Source organism: Ranitomeya imitator, chromosome 5, assembly GCF_032444005.1.
Source record: "Ranitomeya imitator isolate aRanImi1 chromosome 5, aRanImi1.pri, whole genome shotgun sequence".
Taxonomy (NCBI): domain Eukaryota; kingdom Metazoa; phylum Chordata; class Amphibia; order Anura; family Dendrobatidae; genus Ranitomeya; species Ranitomeya imitator.
Genome location: NC_091286.1, coordinates 685,664,509 through 685,683,037, shown reverse-complemented (window position 1 = coordinate 685,683,037; position 18,529 = coordinate 685,664,509). Strand labels below are relative to the sequence as shown.

At 50.7% G+C, this 18,529-nt stretch overlaps 1 protein-coding gene across 1 annotated transcript in view; it reads right to left on the bottom strand.

Moving 5' to 3' along the window:
- Positions 1-2,320, bottom strand: part of ELP3 (elongator acetyltransferase complex subunit 3) — a 167,097-nt gene extending 164,777 nt beyond the window's left edge. Inside the window, exons 1-2 of the mRNA XM_069728398.1 lie at positions 2,195-2,320; positions 1,533-1,632 (exon numbers count right to left, since the gene is read on the bottom strand). Coding sequence (XP_069584499.1) covers positions 1,533-1,632; positions 2,195-2,216 — 122 coding nt within the window. The 5' untranslated portion in view covers positions 2,217-2,320. The remainder of the gene's footprint in view (positions 1-1,532; positions 1,633-2,194) is intronic.
- Between the last annotated feature and the right edge of the window lie 16,209 nt (positions 2,321-18,529).

Here is an 18,529-nt window from a genome sequence, read left to right as displayed (position 1 = left end):
GGTCCAGGGACGAGAACCGAAAACTCAAGATCTGACCCTGTTCTTAGCATCAGAGATATCCTCGTTGAACAAAAATAAAATTAGCAAAACTTCTCGTGCTTGTGACAATGAGAAAACCTCCTCCTCCTCCTCCTCACACACATCGTCCTCTCCCGCCTCTTCCTCCTCCAGACACACCGTCCTCTCCCGCCTCCTCCTCCTCCAGACACACCGTCCTCTCCCGCCTCCTCCAGACACACCGTCCTCCTCCTCCAGACACACCGTCCTCTTCAGCCTCCTCCTCCAGACACAACGTCCTCTTCAACCTCCTCTTCCTCCAGACACACCGTCCTCTTCAGCCTCCTCCTCCTCCAGACACACCGTCCTCTTAAACCTCCTCCTACTCCAGACACAACGTCCTCTTCAACCTCCTCTTCCTCCAGACACACCGTCCTCTTCAGCCTCCTCCTCCTCCAGACACACCGTCCTCTCCCGCCTCCTCCTTCAGCCACACCGTCCTCTTCCGCCTCCTCCTCCTTCAGCCACACCGTCCTCTTCAGCCTCCTCCTCCTTCAGCCACATCGACCTCTCCCGCCTCCTCCTCCTCACACACACCGCCCTCTCCCGCCTCCTCCTCCTCCAGACACACCGTCCTCTCCCGCCTCCTCCTCCTCCAGACACACCGTCCTCTCCCGCCTCCTCCTCCAGACACACCGTCCTCTCCCGCCTCCTCCTCCTACAGACACACCGTCCTCTCCCGCCTCCTCCTCCAGACACACCGTCCTCTCCCGCCTCCTCCTACAGACACACCATCCTCACCCGCCTCCTCCTCCTCCAGACACACCGCCCTCTCCCGCCTCCTACTCCTCCAGACACACCGTCCTCTCCCGCCTCCTCCTACAGACACACCGTCCTCTCCCGCCTCCTCCTACAGACACACCGTCCTCTCCCGCCTCCTCCTACAGACACACCGTCCTCTCCCGCCTCCTCCTACAGACACACCGTCCTCTCCCGCCTCCTCCTACAGACACACCGTCCTCTCCCGCCTCCTCCTACAGACACACCGTCCTCTCCCGCCTCCTCCTACAGACACACCGTCCTCTCCCGCCTCCTCCTACAGACACACCGTCCTCTCCCGCCTCCTCCTCCTACAGACACACCGTCCTCTCCCGCCTCCTCCTCCTACAGACACACCGTCCTCTCCCGCCTCCTCCTCCTACAGACACACCGTCCTCTCCCGCCTCCTCCTACAGACACACTGTCCTCTCCAGCCTCCTCCTCCAGACACACCGTCCTCTCCCGCCGCCTCCTCCTACAGACACACCGTCCTCTTCAGCCTCTTCCTCCAGACACACCGTCATCTCCCGCCTCCTCTTCCAGACACACCGTCCTCTCCCGCCTCCTCCTCCTCCAGACACACCGTCATCTCCCGCCTCCTCTTCCAGACACACCGTCCTCTCCCGCCTCCTCCTCCTCCAGACACACCGTCCTCTCCCGCCTCCTCCTACAGACACACCGTCCTCTCCGGCCTCCACACTCGGTGCGGTCCTTACTTGTTCAGGTTCACGTCCTTCCCTTGCTCGTGAGCTTCCAGCAGTTGCTTGATGACGTCGGCGATGGTCATCATCATCAGCTCGGCATGGCTGACGTCTCCTGTGCGGGGGACGACACAACACGATGAGACGCGTACAGTAACGAGACCCCCGGCTCTGTGGGCTGAGAGGAGGGTCTGACACTGACCGCTCATTCTCATTTACATCCAGTGTGAGACCAGGGCAGATCACAGTGGAGGGTTTGTTACAATGTATCAGCTGAACACATCAGGAATACACATTTTCTGTCCTGATGGTTTGTTACAATGTGTCAGCGTATGAAATATGTATCAGTACGAGCTGTGGACGCTTACAAGGTCGTGGGGCTGGTTACAATTGTAACAAACCTTCAGCTGTGACGTACGTGTGGATGTAAACAAGAAAGTTCTCAATCAAGTTCACACTGTTGCACAAGGAAGAGGAAAAAATATCTCCGGCTATGAAGGAGTTAATGCCTGAACTGGTTTTTGGTCTCTGAAAAGTAAAATAAGTTGTGAGACTACAACTCCCAGCATGCCCTGCCTGCATGTGATGATGGGGGCTGTGGTGCAGCAGCCCCTGGAGCAGGGATAGACACATATGATTAGTACAGGAGGTAACGCAGCTGTTCTCCCGGGTCTCACCTTGTTTTTTCTTGGGCTTCATCTCCGGGTGATGCGGGTGTACTCACAACCCACGAGTGCGGCTGTCTGACCGAGAAGTAAAGCAGCTTCCGGACTGTACGGAGCGCGGAGAGGGACACAACAGTCAGCGTAGGCGGTGACGTCATGTCCATGTGACCACCAGAGGGCGCAGTGTGATGCATGAACAGCTAAGGCTGAAGGCGGTGATGAGGGCAGTGACCGCCAGAGGGCGCAGTGTGATATATGAACAGCTAAGGCTGGAGGCTGTGATGAGGGCAGTGACCACCAGAGGGCGCAGTGTGATATATGAACAGCTAAGGCTGGAGGCTGTGATGAGGGCAGTGACCACCAGAGGGCGCAGTGATGTATGAACAGCTAAGGCTGGAGGCGGTGATGAGGGCAGTGACCGCCAGAGGGCGCAGAGTGATGTATGAACAGCTAAGGCTGGAGGCGGTGATGAGGGCAGTGACCACCAGAGGGCGCAGTGATGTATGAACAGCTAAGGCTGGAGGCGGTGATGAGGGCAGTGACCACCAGAGGGCGCAGTGTGATGTATGAACAGCTAAGGCTGGAGGCGGTGATGAGGGCAGTGACCACCAGAGGGCGCAGTGTGATGTATGAACAGCTAAGGCTGGAGGCGGTGATGAGGGCAATGACCGCCAGAGGGCGCAGTGTCATTGTGGATATAGCACAGTCCATGGCTCCATGTGATGATGGGGGTGGTAGTCTGCAGCCTTCTCAATCACACCATTGATTTGGTTTTTTTTTTGTTTGTTTTTTTTCTTATTTATTTCATTGTTTATTTTAACTCCTTCACCTCCGGCGATTTTCCAGATATTTTTTTTCTTTTCCGTTTTCAGTTTTTCTTCCCGTTTTTTCCTAGATCTGTTGTTTCTGAACGCGGCGACACTAAATATGTGGAATTTATTTTTAATTGAGCAAAAAGTGAAGCGATGTGAATATATTTTTCACTTCACCTTTTGCTTTACTTAATAGTCCCCTTAGGAGACTTGAAGCTGCCATCATCCGATTGCCTGTGACACATATATCAGGACGATATTGCTCGGCTCACGGGTCCAGGAATTATTTTCATTTTTTTTTATCCGTTTTGAGATGACAAATCCTTAAGCACAATAGAAAAAAATACAGGATCCATCTTGATCTGAATGGGAACAGAAGAGTCTTAAAACTGTTTATTACAATTTTTTTATACGGCCCAAAAATTTAAAAAAAATTAAAAAGAAACCTGGGATAAATAGACTTTTAAAAAATTATGCATTTTCTAGGAGGTTTTATTAAGGAAAATAATGTTGTTTTTTAACTTTAAAAGCGCGCTGAGACCAAACGTTTGCAGAGATTTGGGATGGAAATAGGTGGAAATAAGGCTCAATATTTATCTGGGGGGAATCCTCCGGGATCTCATGGCTGCAGAACAGCAAAAGAACAAACACCCGGGAGCGCCATCGCGGGGAGATGAGTATCTATCAGACAGGAGCGGTTTATTGCGGCTTCTGTCTTCTCTTCTGCAGCCTTCATAGTCACCAATGAGCTCCTGTGATGACCGTATGTTCCCGACACAGCAGATCCTGGTGCTGGATCTCAGCCGACCCAGTGGGCACACTAATAGTACAGCCAGGGTGCCCCCACTATTGGTGCAGAGTACCCCAACACTAATAGTACAGCCAGAGTGCCCCCATTACTAGTGCAGACTGTCCCAACACTAATAATACAGCTGTAATGCCCCCACTATTAGTGCAGAGTGTCCCAACACTAATGGTACAGCCAGAGTGCCCCCATTACTAGGGCAGAGTGCTCCAGCATTAATAATACAGTCAGAGAGCCCCCATTATTAGTGCAGAGTCTCTCAATACTATTATTATTATTATTATTTACTAGATTGTGGCCCGATTCTAACGCATCGGGTATTCTAGAATATGCATGTCCCCGTAGTATATGGACAATGACGATTCCAGAATTCGTGGCAGACTGTGCCCGTCGCTGATTGGTCGAAGCAACCTTTATGACATCATCGTCGCCATGGCAACCATTATGACATCGTCGCTGTGCCTGGCGGCCTCGACCAGTCAGAGACGCGGGATGTCTACTTCCTTTATGACATCATCGTCGCTGTGCCCGTCGCTGATTGGTCGAGGCCGCCAGACGCGGGATTTCTACGTCGATACTGTGCCCGTCTCTGATTGGTCGAGGCCTGGCGGCATCGACCAATCAGGGACGTGAGATTTCCAGGACAGACAGACAGACAGACGGAAAAACCCTTAGACAATTATATATATATAGATGCAGCACCATTAATTCCATGGTGCTGTACATGAGAAGGGTATACATACCAGGTTATATCGTTTACAGTAAACAAATTTACAATGACAGACTGGTACAGAGGGGAGAGGACCCTGTCCTTGCGCACTTACATTCTACGAGATACTGGGGAAGAGACAGAAGGTCGGGGGTGCAGCAGCTCGGGTGGTGGTGAGGCGGCAGCTCTGGTGGTGGTGAGTCAGCAGCAAGAGTTTTTGGTGAGGCGGAGCTCTGGTGGTGGTGGGTGGCAGCTCTGGTGGTGGTGAGGCGGCGGCTCTGGTGGTGGTGAGGCAGCAGCTCTGGTGGTGGTGAGGCAGCAGCTCTGGTGGTGGTGAGGCGGCAGCTCGGGTGGTGGTGAGGCAGCAGCTGGGGTGGTGAGGCGGAAGCTCAGGTGGTGGTGAGGCGGCAGCTGGGGTGGTGGTGAGGCGGCAGCTCTGGTGGTGGTGAGGCGGCAGCTTGGGTGGTGGTGAGGCGGCAGCTGGTGGTGGTGGTGAGGCGGCAGATCTGGTGTTGGTGAGGCAGCAGCTCTGGTGGTGGTGAGGCGGCAGCTCAGGTGGTGGTGAGGCGGCAGCTGGGGTGGTGGTGAGGCGGCAGCTCTGGTGGTGGTGAGTCAGCAGCTCTGGTGGTGGTGAGGCGGCAGCTCTGGTGTTGGTGAGGCAGCAGCTCTGGTGGTGAGGCGGAGGTCTGGTGGTGGTGAGGCAGCAGCTCCGGTGGTGGTGAGGAGGCAGCTCTGGTGGTTGGTGAGGCGGCAGCTCTAGTGGTGGTGAGGCAGCAGCTGGGGTGGTGGTGAGGTGGTAGCTCTGGTGGTGGTGAGGCGTCAGCTCTGGTGGTGGTGAGTTGGCAGCTCTGGTGGTGGTGAGGTGGCAGCTCGGGTGGTGGTGAGGTGGCATTTCGGTGGTGGTGAGGCAGCAGCTCAGGTGGTTGGTGAGGCGGCAGCTCGGTGGTGGTGAGGTGGCAGCACTGGTGGCGGTGAGGTAGAGCTCTGGTGGTGGTGAGGCAGCAGCTCTGGTGGTGGTGAGGCAGCAGCTCTGGTGGTGGTGAGGCGGCTGCTCTGGTGGTGGTGAGGCAGCAGCTCTGGTGGTGGTGAGGTGGAGCTCTGGTGGTGGTGAGGCGGCAGCTGGGGTGGTAGTGAGGCGGCAGCTGGGGTGGTGGTGAGGCGGCAGCTCTGGTGGTGGTGAGGCGGCAGCTCTGGTGGTGGTAAGGTGGCAGCTCTGGTGGTGAGGCGAAGGTCTGGTGGTGGTGAGGCAGCAGCTCCGGTGGTGGTGAGGAGGCAGCTCTGGTGGTTGGTGAGGCGGCAGCTCTGGTGGTGGTGAGGCGGCAGCTGGGGTGGTGGTGAGGTGGTAGCTCTGGTGGTGGTGAGGCGTCAGCTCTGGTGGTGGTGAGGTGGCAGCTCGGGTGGTTGGTGATGCGGCAGCTCTGGTGGTGGTGAGTTGGCAGCTCTGGTGGTGATGAGGTGGCAGCTCGGGTGGTGGTGAGGCGGCATTTCGGTGGTGGTGAGGCAGCAGCTCAGGTGGTTGGTGAGGCGGCAGCTCGGTGGTGGTGAGGTGGCAGCACTGGTGGCGGTGAGGTCGAGCTCTGGTGGTGGTGAGGCAGCAGCTCTGGTGGTGGTGAGGCAGCAGCTCTGGTGGTGGTGAGGCGGCTGCTCTGGTGGTGGTGAGGCAGCAGCTCTGGTGGTGGTGAGGTGGAGCTCTGGTGGTGGTGAGGCGGCAGCTGGGGTGGTGGTGAGGCGGCAGCTGGGGTGGTGGTGAGGCGGCAGCTCTGGTGGTGGTGAGGCGGCAGCTCTGGTGGTGGTAAGGTGGCAGCTCCGGTGGTGGTGAGGCGGCAGCTCTGGTGGTGGTGAGACGGCAGATCTGGTGGTGGTGAGGCGGAGCTCTGGTGGTGGTGAGGCGGCAGCTCTGGTGGTGGTGATGCAGCAGCTCTGGTGGTGGTGAGGCGGAGCTCTGGTGGTGGTGAGGCGGCAGCTGGGGTGGTGGTGAGGCGGCAGCTCTGGTGGTGGTGAGGCTGCAGCTCTGGTGGTGGTAAGGCGGCAGCTCGGGTGGTTGGTGAGGTGGCAGCTCTGGTGGTGGTGAGGTGGCAGATCTGGTGGTGGTGAGGTGGCAGCTCGGGTGGTGGTGAGGCGGCAGCTCTGGTGGTTGGTGAGGCGGCAGCTCTGGTGGTGGTGAGGCGGCAGCTCTGGTGGTTGGTGAGGTGGCAGCTCGGGTGGTTGGTGAGGCGGCAGCTCTGGTGGTGGTGAGGGGGCAGCTCGGGTGGTGGTGAGGCGGCAGCTCGGTGGTGGTGAGGCGGCAGCTCGGTGGTGGTGAGGCGGCAGCTCTGGTGGTTGGTGAGGCGGCTGCTCTGGTGGTGGTGAGGTGGCAGCTCGGGTGGTGGTGAGGTGGCAGCTCGGTGGTGGTGAGGCGGCAGCTCTGGTGGTGGTGAGGTGGCAGCTCTGGTGGTGGTGAGGCAGCAGCTCTGGTGGTGGTGAGGCGGCAGATCTGGTGGTGGTGAGGTGGCAGCTCGGGTGGTGGTGAGGCGGCAGCTTGGTGGTGGTGAGGCGGCAGCTCTGGTGGTTGGTGAGGCGGCAGCTCTGGTGATGGTGAGGCAGCAGCTCTGGTGGTTGGTGAGGTGGCAGCTCGGGTGGTTGTTGAGGCGGCAGCTCTGGTGGTGGTGAGGTGGCAGCTCGGGTGGTTGTGAGGCGGCAGCTCGGTGGTGGTGAGGCAGCAGCTCTGGTGGTGGTGAGGTGGCAGCTCTGGTGGTGGTGAGGCGGCAGCTCTTGTGGTGGTGGGGTGGCAGCTCGTGTGATGGTGAGGCGGCAGCTAGGTGGTGGTGAGGCGGCAGCTCTGGTGGTTGGACAGGCGACAGTTCGGGTGGTGGTGAGGCGGCAGAATGGTTATTGCAATACTAACGGTACAGTCACAGTGCCTCCATTACTAGTGCAGATTGTCCCAACACTAATAGTACAGCCAGAGTGCCCCCATTACTAATATCACTTAGAGCCCATCCATGATGGTTGTAATCCAACCTAGAACAACATCTGCAGGGAGTTTGTATGTTCTCCCCATCCTTGCATGGGGTTCCTTCGGGTTCTCTGGTTTCCTCCCATATTCCAAAGACATAGTGATAGGGAATCTAGATTGTGAGCCCAGATGGGACAGCGATGATAATGTATGTAAAGCTCTGTGGAATTAGTAGTGCTATATAAGTGAGTAAAATAAATAAATAAAAAAAATCTCAGAGTAAATAAAAGTAGCAAAGTGAATGCTGTAATACCTATATATGACCACAAGGTGTCAGGCACACTCCACCTACTGACATACAGAACACTGCCCCCTAGCATAGACCGCAGCATTACACACTTTCTGTGTAAAAACCTGAAAATTCACTTTTTGAAGCTACCGTTCTCCCAGAAAAGGATTTAGTTTCCTTGAATGTATTCCCAGAGTCGTCCGCCAGGCCACAGTACAATGGAGACAGCCGTCCAGTTTTTCCTCGCAGAATAATGCTAGAACCACCAGGCGTCCGTGCAGACGTCTCCTTCCACCCTGCACCAGTGCTCTTCTTTACATCACTGCAACCCTCACAGTCCTGGTGGTTTTCAGCTGGAGGAGGGCAGCCATCTTCAAGATCTCTGCTTGCTATCAGTGAATGAATGGCTAATTAATCGAGAGCGCCATGACACACGCGATCTGCGCCGGCACTAGAAGCAATGACCGAGACGTTCAACCAGGCACAGGACCAATGCAGATTGTGATTGGCTGCAGTGGTCAAACAACCTAAACTGTGCTTCATTGAATGTTTTTCTGATTCAAGTCACCTGACCGCTGCAGCCAGTCACCAGCAGCAGTGGTCCTGTGGCTGGTTGTACAGTGACGTGATCAGATCACAGAGTGACCTGCGCTGGATCCAGGACGGTGACAGCAGTGTGATTTGTTTGGTTGTCACTAGTTTGGGAGCTTTATGGCTGTCACTAGTTTGGGGGCTCTATGGATGTCACTAGTTTGGGGGCACTGTGGATGTCACTAGTTGGGGGCACTGTGGTTGTCACTAGGTTGGAGGCTCTATTGTTGTCACAAATTTGGGGGCTCTGTGGTTGTCACTAGTTTGGGGGCACTGTGGTTGTCACTAGTTTGGGGGCTCTGTGGTTTTCACAGGTTTGAGGACTGGGGTTGTCACTAGTTTGGGGGCTCTATTGTCACAAATTTGGAGGCTCTGTGGTTGTCACTAGTTTGGAGGCTCTATGGTTGTCACTAGTTTGGGGACTGTGGTTGTCACTAGTTTGGGGGCACTGTTGCTATCACTAGTTTGGGGGCTCTATGGTTGTCACTAGTTTTGAGGCTCTATGGTTGTCACTAGTTTGGGGACTGTGGTTGTCACTAGTTTGGGGGCACTGTGGCTGTCACTAGTTTGGGGGCTCTATGGCTGTCACTAGTTTGGGGGCTCTATGGTTGTCACTAGTTTGGGGGCTCTGTGGTTGTCACGAATTTGGAGGCTCTGTGGTTGTCACTAGTTTGGGGGCTCTATGGTTGTCACTAGTTTGGAGGCTCTATGGTTGTCACTAGTTTGGGGACTGTGGTTGTCACTAGTTTGGGGGCACTGTGGCTCTCACTAGTTTGGGGGCTCTATGGTTGTCACTAGTTTGGGGGCTCTGTGGTTGTCACTAGTTTGGGGACTGTTGCTGTCACTAGTTTGGGGGCACTGTTGCTATCACTAGTTTGGGGGCTCTATGGTTGTCACTAGTTTTGAGGCTCTATGGTTGTCATTAGTTTGGGGACTGTGGTTGTCACTAGTTTGGGGGCACTGTGGCTGTCACTAGTTTGGGGGCTCTATGGCTGTCACTAGTTTGGGGGCTCTGTGGTTGTCACGAGTTTGGGGACTCTGTGGTGGTCTCTAGTTTGGGGGCTCTATGGTTGTCATTAGTTTGGGGACTCTGGTTGTCACTAGTTTGGGGGCTCTGTGGTTGTCACTAGTTTGGGGACTGTTGCTGTCACTAGTTTAAGGGCACTGTGGCTGTCGCTAGTTTGGGGGCTCTATGGTTGTCACTAGTTTTGAGGCTCTATGGTTGTCACTAGTTTGGGGACTGTGGTTGTCACTAGTTTGGGGGCACTGTGGCTGTCACTAGTCAGGGGGCTCTATGGCTGTCACTAGTTTGGGGGCTCTATGGTTGTCACTAGTTTGGGGGCTCTGTGGTTGTCACGAGTTTGGGGACTCTGTGGTGGTCTCTAGTTTGGGGGCTCTATGGTTGTCATTAGTTTGGGGACTCTGGTTGTCTCTAGTTTGGGGGCACTGTGGCAGTCACTAGTTTGGGGGCTCTATGGTTGTCACTAGTTTGGGGACTGTGGTTGTCACTAGTTTGGGGGCACTGTGGCTGTCACTAGTTTGGGAGCTCTATGATTGTCACTAGTTTGGAGGCTCTACGGTTGTCACTAGTTTGGGGACTTTAGTTGTCTCTAGTTTGGGGGCACTGTGGCTGTCACTAGTTTGGGGGCTGTATGGTTGTCACTAGTTTGGGGGCTCTGTGGTTGTCACTAGTTTGGGAGCACTGTGGCCGTCACTAGTTTGGGGGCTCTATGGTTGTCACTAGTTTGGAGGCTTTATGGTTGTCACTAGTTTGGGGACTGTGGTTGTCACTAGTTTGGGGGCACTGTGGCTGTTACTAGTTTGGGGGCTCTATGGTTGTCACCAGTTTGGAGGCTCTATGGTTGTCACTAGTTTGGGGACTGTGGTTGTCACTAGTTTGGTGGCACTGTGGCTGTCAGTAATTTGGGGGCTCTATGGTTGTCACTTATTTGGAGACTCTATTGTTGACACTAGTTTGGGGACTGTGGTTGTCATTAGTTTGGAGGCACTGTGGTTATCATTAGTTTGGGGGCTATGTGGCCATCACTAGTTGGGGGTCTCTGTGGTTGTCACTGGTTTGGGGGGGCACTGTGGTTGTCACTGGTTTGGGGGCTCTGTGGCCATCACTATTTTGGGGGGGCACTGTGGCTGTCACTAGTTGGGGGCTCTGTGGTTGCCACTGGTTTGGCGGCTCTGTGGTTGTCACTAGTTTTGGGTCTCTATGGTTTGGGGGCTCTGTGGTTGTCACTAGTTTGGGGGCTCTGTGGCCGTCACTAGTTGGGGGGCACTGTGGCTGTCACTGTTTTGGAGGGCACTGTGGCTGTCACTATTTTGGAGGGCTCTATGGTTGTCACTAGTTTGGGGGCACTGTGGTTATCATTAGTTTGGAGGCACTGTGGTTATCACTAGTTTGGGGGCTATGTGGCCGTCACTAGTTGGGTGTCTCTTTGGTTGTCACTGGTTGGGGGGCACTGTCGGTTACTAGTTTGGAGGGCACTGTGGCTGTCACTATTTTGGAGGGCACTGTGGCTGTCACTAGTTTGGGGGCACTGTGGCTGTCACTAGTTTGGGGGCTCTATGGTTGCCACTAGTTTGGGGGCACTGTGTTATCATTAGTTTGGAGGCACTGTGGTTATCACTAGTTTGGGCGCTATGTGGCCATCACTAGTTGGGGGTCTCTGTGGTTGTCACTGATTGGGGGGCACTGTCGCTGTTACTAGTTTGGGGGCTCTGTGGCTGTCACTATTTTGGGGGGGCACTGTGGTTGTCACTGCTTTGGGGGCTCTGTGGCCGTCACTATTTTGGGGGGGCACTGTGGCTGTCACTAGTTGGGGGGCTCTGTGGTTGCCACTGATTTGGCGGCTCTGTGGTTGTCACTAGTTTTGGGTCTCTGTGGTTGTCACTAGTTTGGGGACTCTATGGTTGTCACTAGTTTGGGGGCTCTGTGGTTGTCACTAGTTTGGGGACCTTATGGTTGTCACTAGTTTGGGGGCTCTGTGGCCATAACTAGTTGGGGGGCACTGTTGCTGTCACTGTTTTGGAGGGCACTGTGGCTGTTACTATTTTGGAGGGCACTGTGGCTGTCACTAGTTTGGGGGCACTGTGGCTGTCACTAGTTTGGGGGCTCTATGGTTGACACTAGTTTGGCGCACTGTGTTATCATTATTTTGGGGTCTCTGTGGTTGTCACTGGTTGGGGGTCTCTGTGGTTGTCACTGGTTGGGGGGCACTGTCGCTGTTACTAGTTTGGGGACTCTGTGGCTGTCACTATTTGGGGGACTCTGTGGTTGTCCCTGGTTTGGGGGCTCTGTGGCCGTCACTATTTTGGGGGGGCACTGTGGCTGTCACTAGTTGGGGGCTCTGTGGTTGCCACTGGTTTGGCGGCTCTGTGGCCGTCACTATTTTGGAGGGCACTGTGGCTGTCACTATTTTGGAGGGCACTGTGGCTGTCACTAGTTTGGGGGCACTGTGGCTGTCACTATTTGGGGGACTCTGTGGTTGTCCCTGGTTTGGGGGCTCTGTGGCCGTCACTATTTTGGAGGGCACTGTGGCTGTCACTAGTTTGGGGGCACTGTGGTTGTCACCAGTTTGGGGGCTCTATGGTTGTCACTAGTTTGGAGGCACTGTGGTTATCACTAGTTTGGTGGCTATGTGGCCGTCACTAGTTGGGGGTCTCTGTGGTTGTCACTGGTTTGGGGGGGGTCACTGTTACTAGTTTGGGGGCTCTGTGGCTATCACTATTTTGGGGGGGCTCTGTAGTTGCCACTGGTTTGGCAGCTCTATGGCCGTCACTATTTTGGGGGCACTGTGGATGTTACTAGTTTGAGATGCACTGTGGCTAATACCAGTTTGGGGGCTGTGTGAACTGCAGAGGCCTCCATATTAAGTCTGTGAGGACAGGGCACATTGGATGACGGGGCGGGTGCGGCACCGGCTGATTGAGCTGTCGGGGCTTTTGCTGTCACTGATCACAATGTCGCGGGATGGTCACAGATACTGGTATAGATTAGGCGTCTCCTCATTAATTAGCCCCTGTAAATTAGTGGAATTTACAGAGACGGCAGGGGCTTTATCTGATGGGAGTTATCTCTGGGGCTCCTGATAGCCCTTGGCCTTTCCTCTCCTGTCAGCTGGTGTCAGATCCACTGACCGATGCCAAATGTGCAGAAATCGCTGTACAGATCGTATCTCCGTGCCACAGACTGCGCCTTGAGCTGCCCCTTTTGGGCACAATGATAAAGCGTGGAGTCGCCCCAAAATAGACTACACCTGACAACATACTGAGGCCAAGTAGAGTACACGCTGTGTATTTTTCCATAGTGATTTTTTTTTAGTAGAAAGTCGACTGCCTTTAACAGTTTAAGCAGAGAGTGGGTGAGACTTCATGGAAAGTGGCGCCACGGTGCGTTTAATCCCCTCCATTTTTTCATTTTTGTAATTTCCTTTTTTCCACCTTTATCTCGAGTCATAAGATTTGATTTTTCTCTTTTCACAGCTGTATGAGGCCTGGAAAAGGGGGAAAAAAATGCAAGTGCAGAAAAATGGTAAACAAAAGAAATGCAATTTTCCCAGGTCTTTTTTCCAAGGCGTTATTGTGCAGTAAAAATGATCTTTTATCGTGATTCTCAAGGTCACAACGATTATGATGATGCAAAACGTTATATGAGCATAATCCGATAGAATAAAAGAAGCAATGGAGTGAAAGCGGTGTGCACAGTCCCGAGCAGTGTCCAGAGGCGATGGCCGTTTCGTGCCTGGTTCCACAAGGTTATCTATCTACAGTGAAGGAAATAAGTATTTGATCCCTTGCTGATTTTGTACGTTGCCCACTGACAAACTCATGAACAGTCTATAATTTTAAGGGTAGGTTAATTTTAACATTGAGAGATAGAATATCAAAAATAAAATCCAGAAAATCACATTGTATGAATGATATAAATTTATTTGCATTTTGCAGTGAGAAATAAATATTTGATCCCTCTGGCAAACAAGACTTAATACTTGGTGGTAAAACCCTTGTTGGCAGGCTCAGCAGTCAGACGTTTTTTGTAGTTGATGATGAGGTTTGCGCACATGTCAGGAGGAATTTTGGTCCACTCCTCTTAGCAGATCATCTCTAAATCATGAAGATTTTGAGGCTGTCGCTTGTCAACTCGGAGCTTCAACTCCCTCCATAGGTTTTCTATGGGATTGAGGTCTGGAGACTGGCTAGGCCACTCCATGACCTTAATGTGCTTCTTTTTCAGCCACAACCCATTTTTAATGTCCTGGCGGAGGGAAGGAGGTTGGCACTCAAGATTTTATGGTACATGTCTCCATCCATTCTCCCACTGATGCAGTGATCAAGGATACCCCACGAGGTGAGATTTTGCATGGTGCCCCAGATCTATGTCGATTGACAGTCATTTTGTATTTCTTCCATTTTCTTACTGTTGCACCAACAGTTGTCTCCTTCTCACCCAGCGTCTTACTTATGGTTTTGTAGCCCATTCCAGCTCTGTGCAGGTCTATAATCTTGTCCCTGACATCCTTATAAAGCTCTTTGGTCTTGCCCATGTTGTAGAGGTTAGAGTCTGACTGATTGAGTCTGTGGAGAGGAGCCTTTTATAAAGGTGACTATGTAAGACAGCTGTCTGTAATGCAGGTAACGAACTGATTAGGGGTCTAACTGGTCTGTAGGAGCCAGAACTCTTATGGTTGGTAGGGGATCAAATACTTATTTCTCACTGCAAAATGCAAATAAATTTATAAAATTTACACAATGTGATTTTCTGGATTTTATTTTGAATAATCTATCTCTCAATCTTAAAATTAACCGACCCTTAGAATTATATACTGTTCATGTCTTTGTCAGTGGGCAAGCTTACAAAATCAGCAAGGGATCAAATACTTATTTCTCCCACTGTATTATCTATTATCTATCTATCTATCTATTATCTATCTATCTATTATGTTTTTATGTATCTAATATATTTCTATTATCTATCTCTTTATACAGTGTATGATTCCTTTATTCATTTTGTCGACTAACTTTTAAGATTACATAGAGTATTATGGCGAGTAAAAGATGATGTTAAAAACGCATGTCATACGGATGGTAGACGAGAAGAAAAATATTATTGCACTCGAATAACAATAGGCAAATCATACGGATTCCACTCATCCAACTTTACTGGAAGAGAATGGGACAGATTTTTCTTTCTTCACCAGTGTGAGCGAACTCTAATAAATCTGATTGATAAATCCAAAAGAAATCTATGTTCTGGAATACAGCCAGACCTCCATATTACTGCTCAACAGCGGGAGGGGGCACTCGGTCAGGATCCCCCAATACTAACTAAATTGAAGAAAACCTAAAAAATGTATGGAAACAGGAATATTGTAAGAAAACACCAAAGACAATTAATGCTGCAGTATCCAATGTAGGCCTCCGAGAGGGAGGGATCATCACTGGAAAATCCATGTGATGGGAGGAAAGATCAGCCCAAGGGAATCACAGGTAAAGATAAAATCAGGAGACGACTTTATTACCTGTCTGTAATAGTGATGGAAAACAAAGTAGATAAGAGGTAAAAAGAAATTGTATCCGCTGCCCAGAACATACCATGCACACAAGCAACCTGAGCAAAAAACTACAACCCTGAGCATGTCCTGACAGCCACAGGTAAAAGGGCTGAGGAAAGAAATGATCCATCACATGTGCGATTCACAGCTGCACTCACTATTCTGCTGGGGCAGTCACTGTGTACATACATTACATTACTGCTCCTGAGTTATATCCTGTATTATACTCCAGAGCTGCACTCACTATTCTGCTGGTGCAGTCACTGTGTACATACATTACATTACTGCTCCTGAGTTACATCCTGTATTATACTCCAGAGCTGCACTCACTATTCTGCTGGTGCAGTCACTGTGTACATACATTACATTACTGCTCCTGAGTTACATCCTGTATTATACCCCAGAGCGGCACTCACTATTCTGCTGGTGCAGTCACTGTGTACATACATTACATTACTGCTCCTGAGTTATATCCTGTATTATACTCCAGAGCTGCACTCACTATTCTGCTGGTGCAGTCACTGTGTACATACATTACATTACTGATGCTGAGTTACATCCTGTATTATACTCCAGAGCTGCACTCACTATTCTGCTGGTGCAGTCACTGTGTACATACATTACATTACTGATCCTGAGTTACATCCTGTATTATACTCCAGAGCTGCACTTACTATTCTGCTGGTGCAGTCACTGTGTACATACATACATTACTGATCCTGAGTTACATCCTGTATTATACCCCAGAGCTGCACTCACTATTCTGCTGGTGCAGTCACTGTGTACATACATTACATTACTGATCCTGAGTTACATCCTGTATTATACTCCAGAGCTGCACTCACTATTCTGCTGGTGCAGTCACTGTGTACATACATGACATTACTGCTCCTGAGTTACATCCTGTATTATACCCCAGAGCTGCACTCACTATTCTGCTGGTGCAGTCACTGTGTACATAGATTACATTACTGATGCTGAGTTACATCCTGTATTATACTCCAGAGCTGCACTCACTATTCTGCTGGTGCAGTCACTGTGTACATACATTACATTACTGATCCTGAGTTACATCCTGTATTATACTCCAGAGCTGCACTTACTATTCTGCTGGTGCAGTCACTGTGTACATACATTACATTACTGATCCTAAGTTACATCCTGTATTATACCCCAGAGCTGCACTCACTATTCTGCTGGTGCAGTCACTGTGTACGTAGATTACATTACTGATCCTGAGTTACATCCTGTATTATACCCCAGAGCTGCACTCACTATTCTGCTGGTGCAGTCACTGTGTACATAGATTACATTACTGATGCTGAGTTACATCCTGTATTATACTCCAGAGCTGCACTCACTATTCTGCTGGTGCAGTCACTGTGTACATACATTACATTACTGATCCTGAGTTACATCCTGTATTATACTCCAGAGCTGCACTCACTATTCTGCTGGTGCAGTCACTGTGTACATACATTACATTACTGATCCTAAGTTACATCCTGTATTATACCCCAGAGCTGCACTCACTATTCTGCTGGTGCAGTCACTGTGTACATAGATTACATTACTGATCCTGAGTTACATCCTGTATTATACCCCAGAGCTGCACTCACTATTCTGCTGGTGCAGTCACTGTGTACATACATTACATTACTGCTCCTGAGTTACATCCTGTATTATACCCCAGAGCTGCACTCACTATTCTGCTGGTGCAGTCAGTGTGTACATAGATTACATTACTGATGCTGAGTTACATCCTGTATTATACTCCAGAGCTGCACTCACTATTCTGCTGGTGCAGTCACTGTGTACATACATTACATTACTGATCCTGAGTTACATCCTGTATTATACTCCAGAGCTGCACTCACTATTCTGCTGGTGCTGTCACTGTGTACATACATTACATTACTGATCCTAAGTTACATCCTGTATTATACCCCAGAGCTGCACTCACTATTCTGCTGGTGCAGTCACTGTGTACATAGATTACATTACTGATCCTGAGTTACATCCTGTATTATACCCCAGAGCTGCACTCACTATTCTGCTGGTGCAGTCACTGTGTACATAGATTACATTACTGATGCTGAGTTACATCCTGTATTATACTCCAGAGCTGCACTCACTATTCTGCTGGTGCAGTCACTGTGTACATACATTACATTACTGATCCTGAGTTACATCCTGCATTATACTCCAGAGCTGCACTCACTATTCTGCTGGTGCAGTCACTGTGTACATACATTACATTACTGATCCTGAGTTACATCCTGTATTATACTCCAGAGCTGCACTCACTATTCTGCTGGTGCAGTCACTGTGTACATACATTACATTACTGATCCTGAGTTACATCCTGTATTATACTCCAGAGCTGCACTCACTACTCTGCTGGTGCAGTCACTGTGTACATACATTACATTACTGATGCTGAGTTACATCCTGTAGATCTTTTATTATAAAAATGAAAAAAATAACAATAATAATAGCAGAAAACATAACAAAAATATTAGCCAGAAAATAATCAGTATACTGAACACTGGTCCAGCCGCTCATTCTCTCCTCTCGCACATATTATACAGTATATACAGAATAATAACTACTTTGACCTTCTGGTCCGGTCACCAAACAAAAATAATAATAACAAATAAAATAAACAATGGCAAACAAAAACTATATACATGAACTTTTTTTTTTTTTTTTAGTTTTAAATAAAATTACACAAATATATACAATACTAAGCTATCCTCCATTCCCAACCTCCCGCACTGACCTGAGAGCTGGTCCTGCGTCTCATGCCTCAGTCCATGTCCAACGTCCATAGGCCAGATCAGGCAGTGCTAGTTTTCCCCCAAACAACCCAGTGTCCCATAGTCCCACAAGATAATCCCACCTCCCCCCTTTTCCCACCACCCAACCTAACACCTACACCCAATTCTATATTCCTATATACAATATTTACAATATATACAGCAGCACACACCACAATAATTGCAAATCATGAAGCCCAAGTTCGGCGCCTGCAGCCCTACATCACTGTATAATGATCAAACAAAACAAAAATCTACAGTGTCAGCATCAGCCCACCACCAGGAAAGGAGATGACAAGACTAGGGCACACTAAAAGAAAAACCCCTCCAGAGGAGAGCGGCCCTCCGTGCGCCCAGTCTCCCATACTCCAGAGAGCGCACCTTCACCAGGTCACCAAGTATGGTCCTAAACACATCTTCCACTGGGAGGATTTTTCGTTGCGTCGATACTAAGCACCTTGCGTTCCACGTGTGATACCTAACCACTGCGCTAACTAGAAATAAGGTGCAGCGGTCCCGACCACCAAGGTCTCCGAATGCTCCATAGGCCCATTCCGCATAGGAGAGACCGGACAGCCGAGACCAGCCAATGAAGGTGCCCACCCTGTTGTACACCTCTGTGTTGAAGGGACAATGAAGCAGGAAGTGGTCCATGCTTTCCAGCAAGGTACCACAATGCTCCCGAGGACAATTCCTGTCCTCAGAGCTCCTACACTTCAGATTGTCCCTCACACACATTTTCCCATGGAAGCAGCGCCAAGCCAAGTCCCAAAACTTCGAGGGGATCCTGATAGAATTCAAAAGATGCAAACCCACCCCAAGAT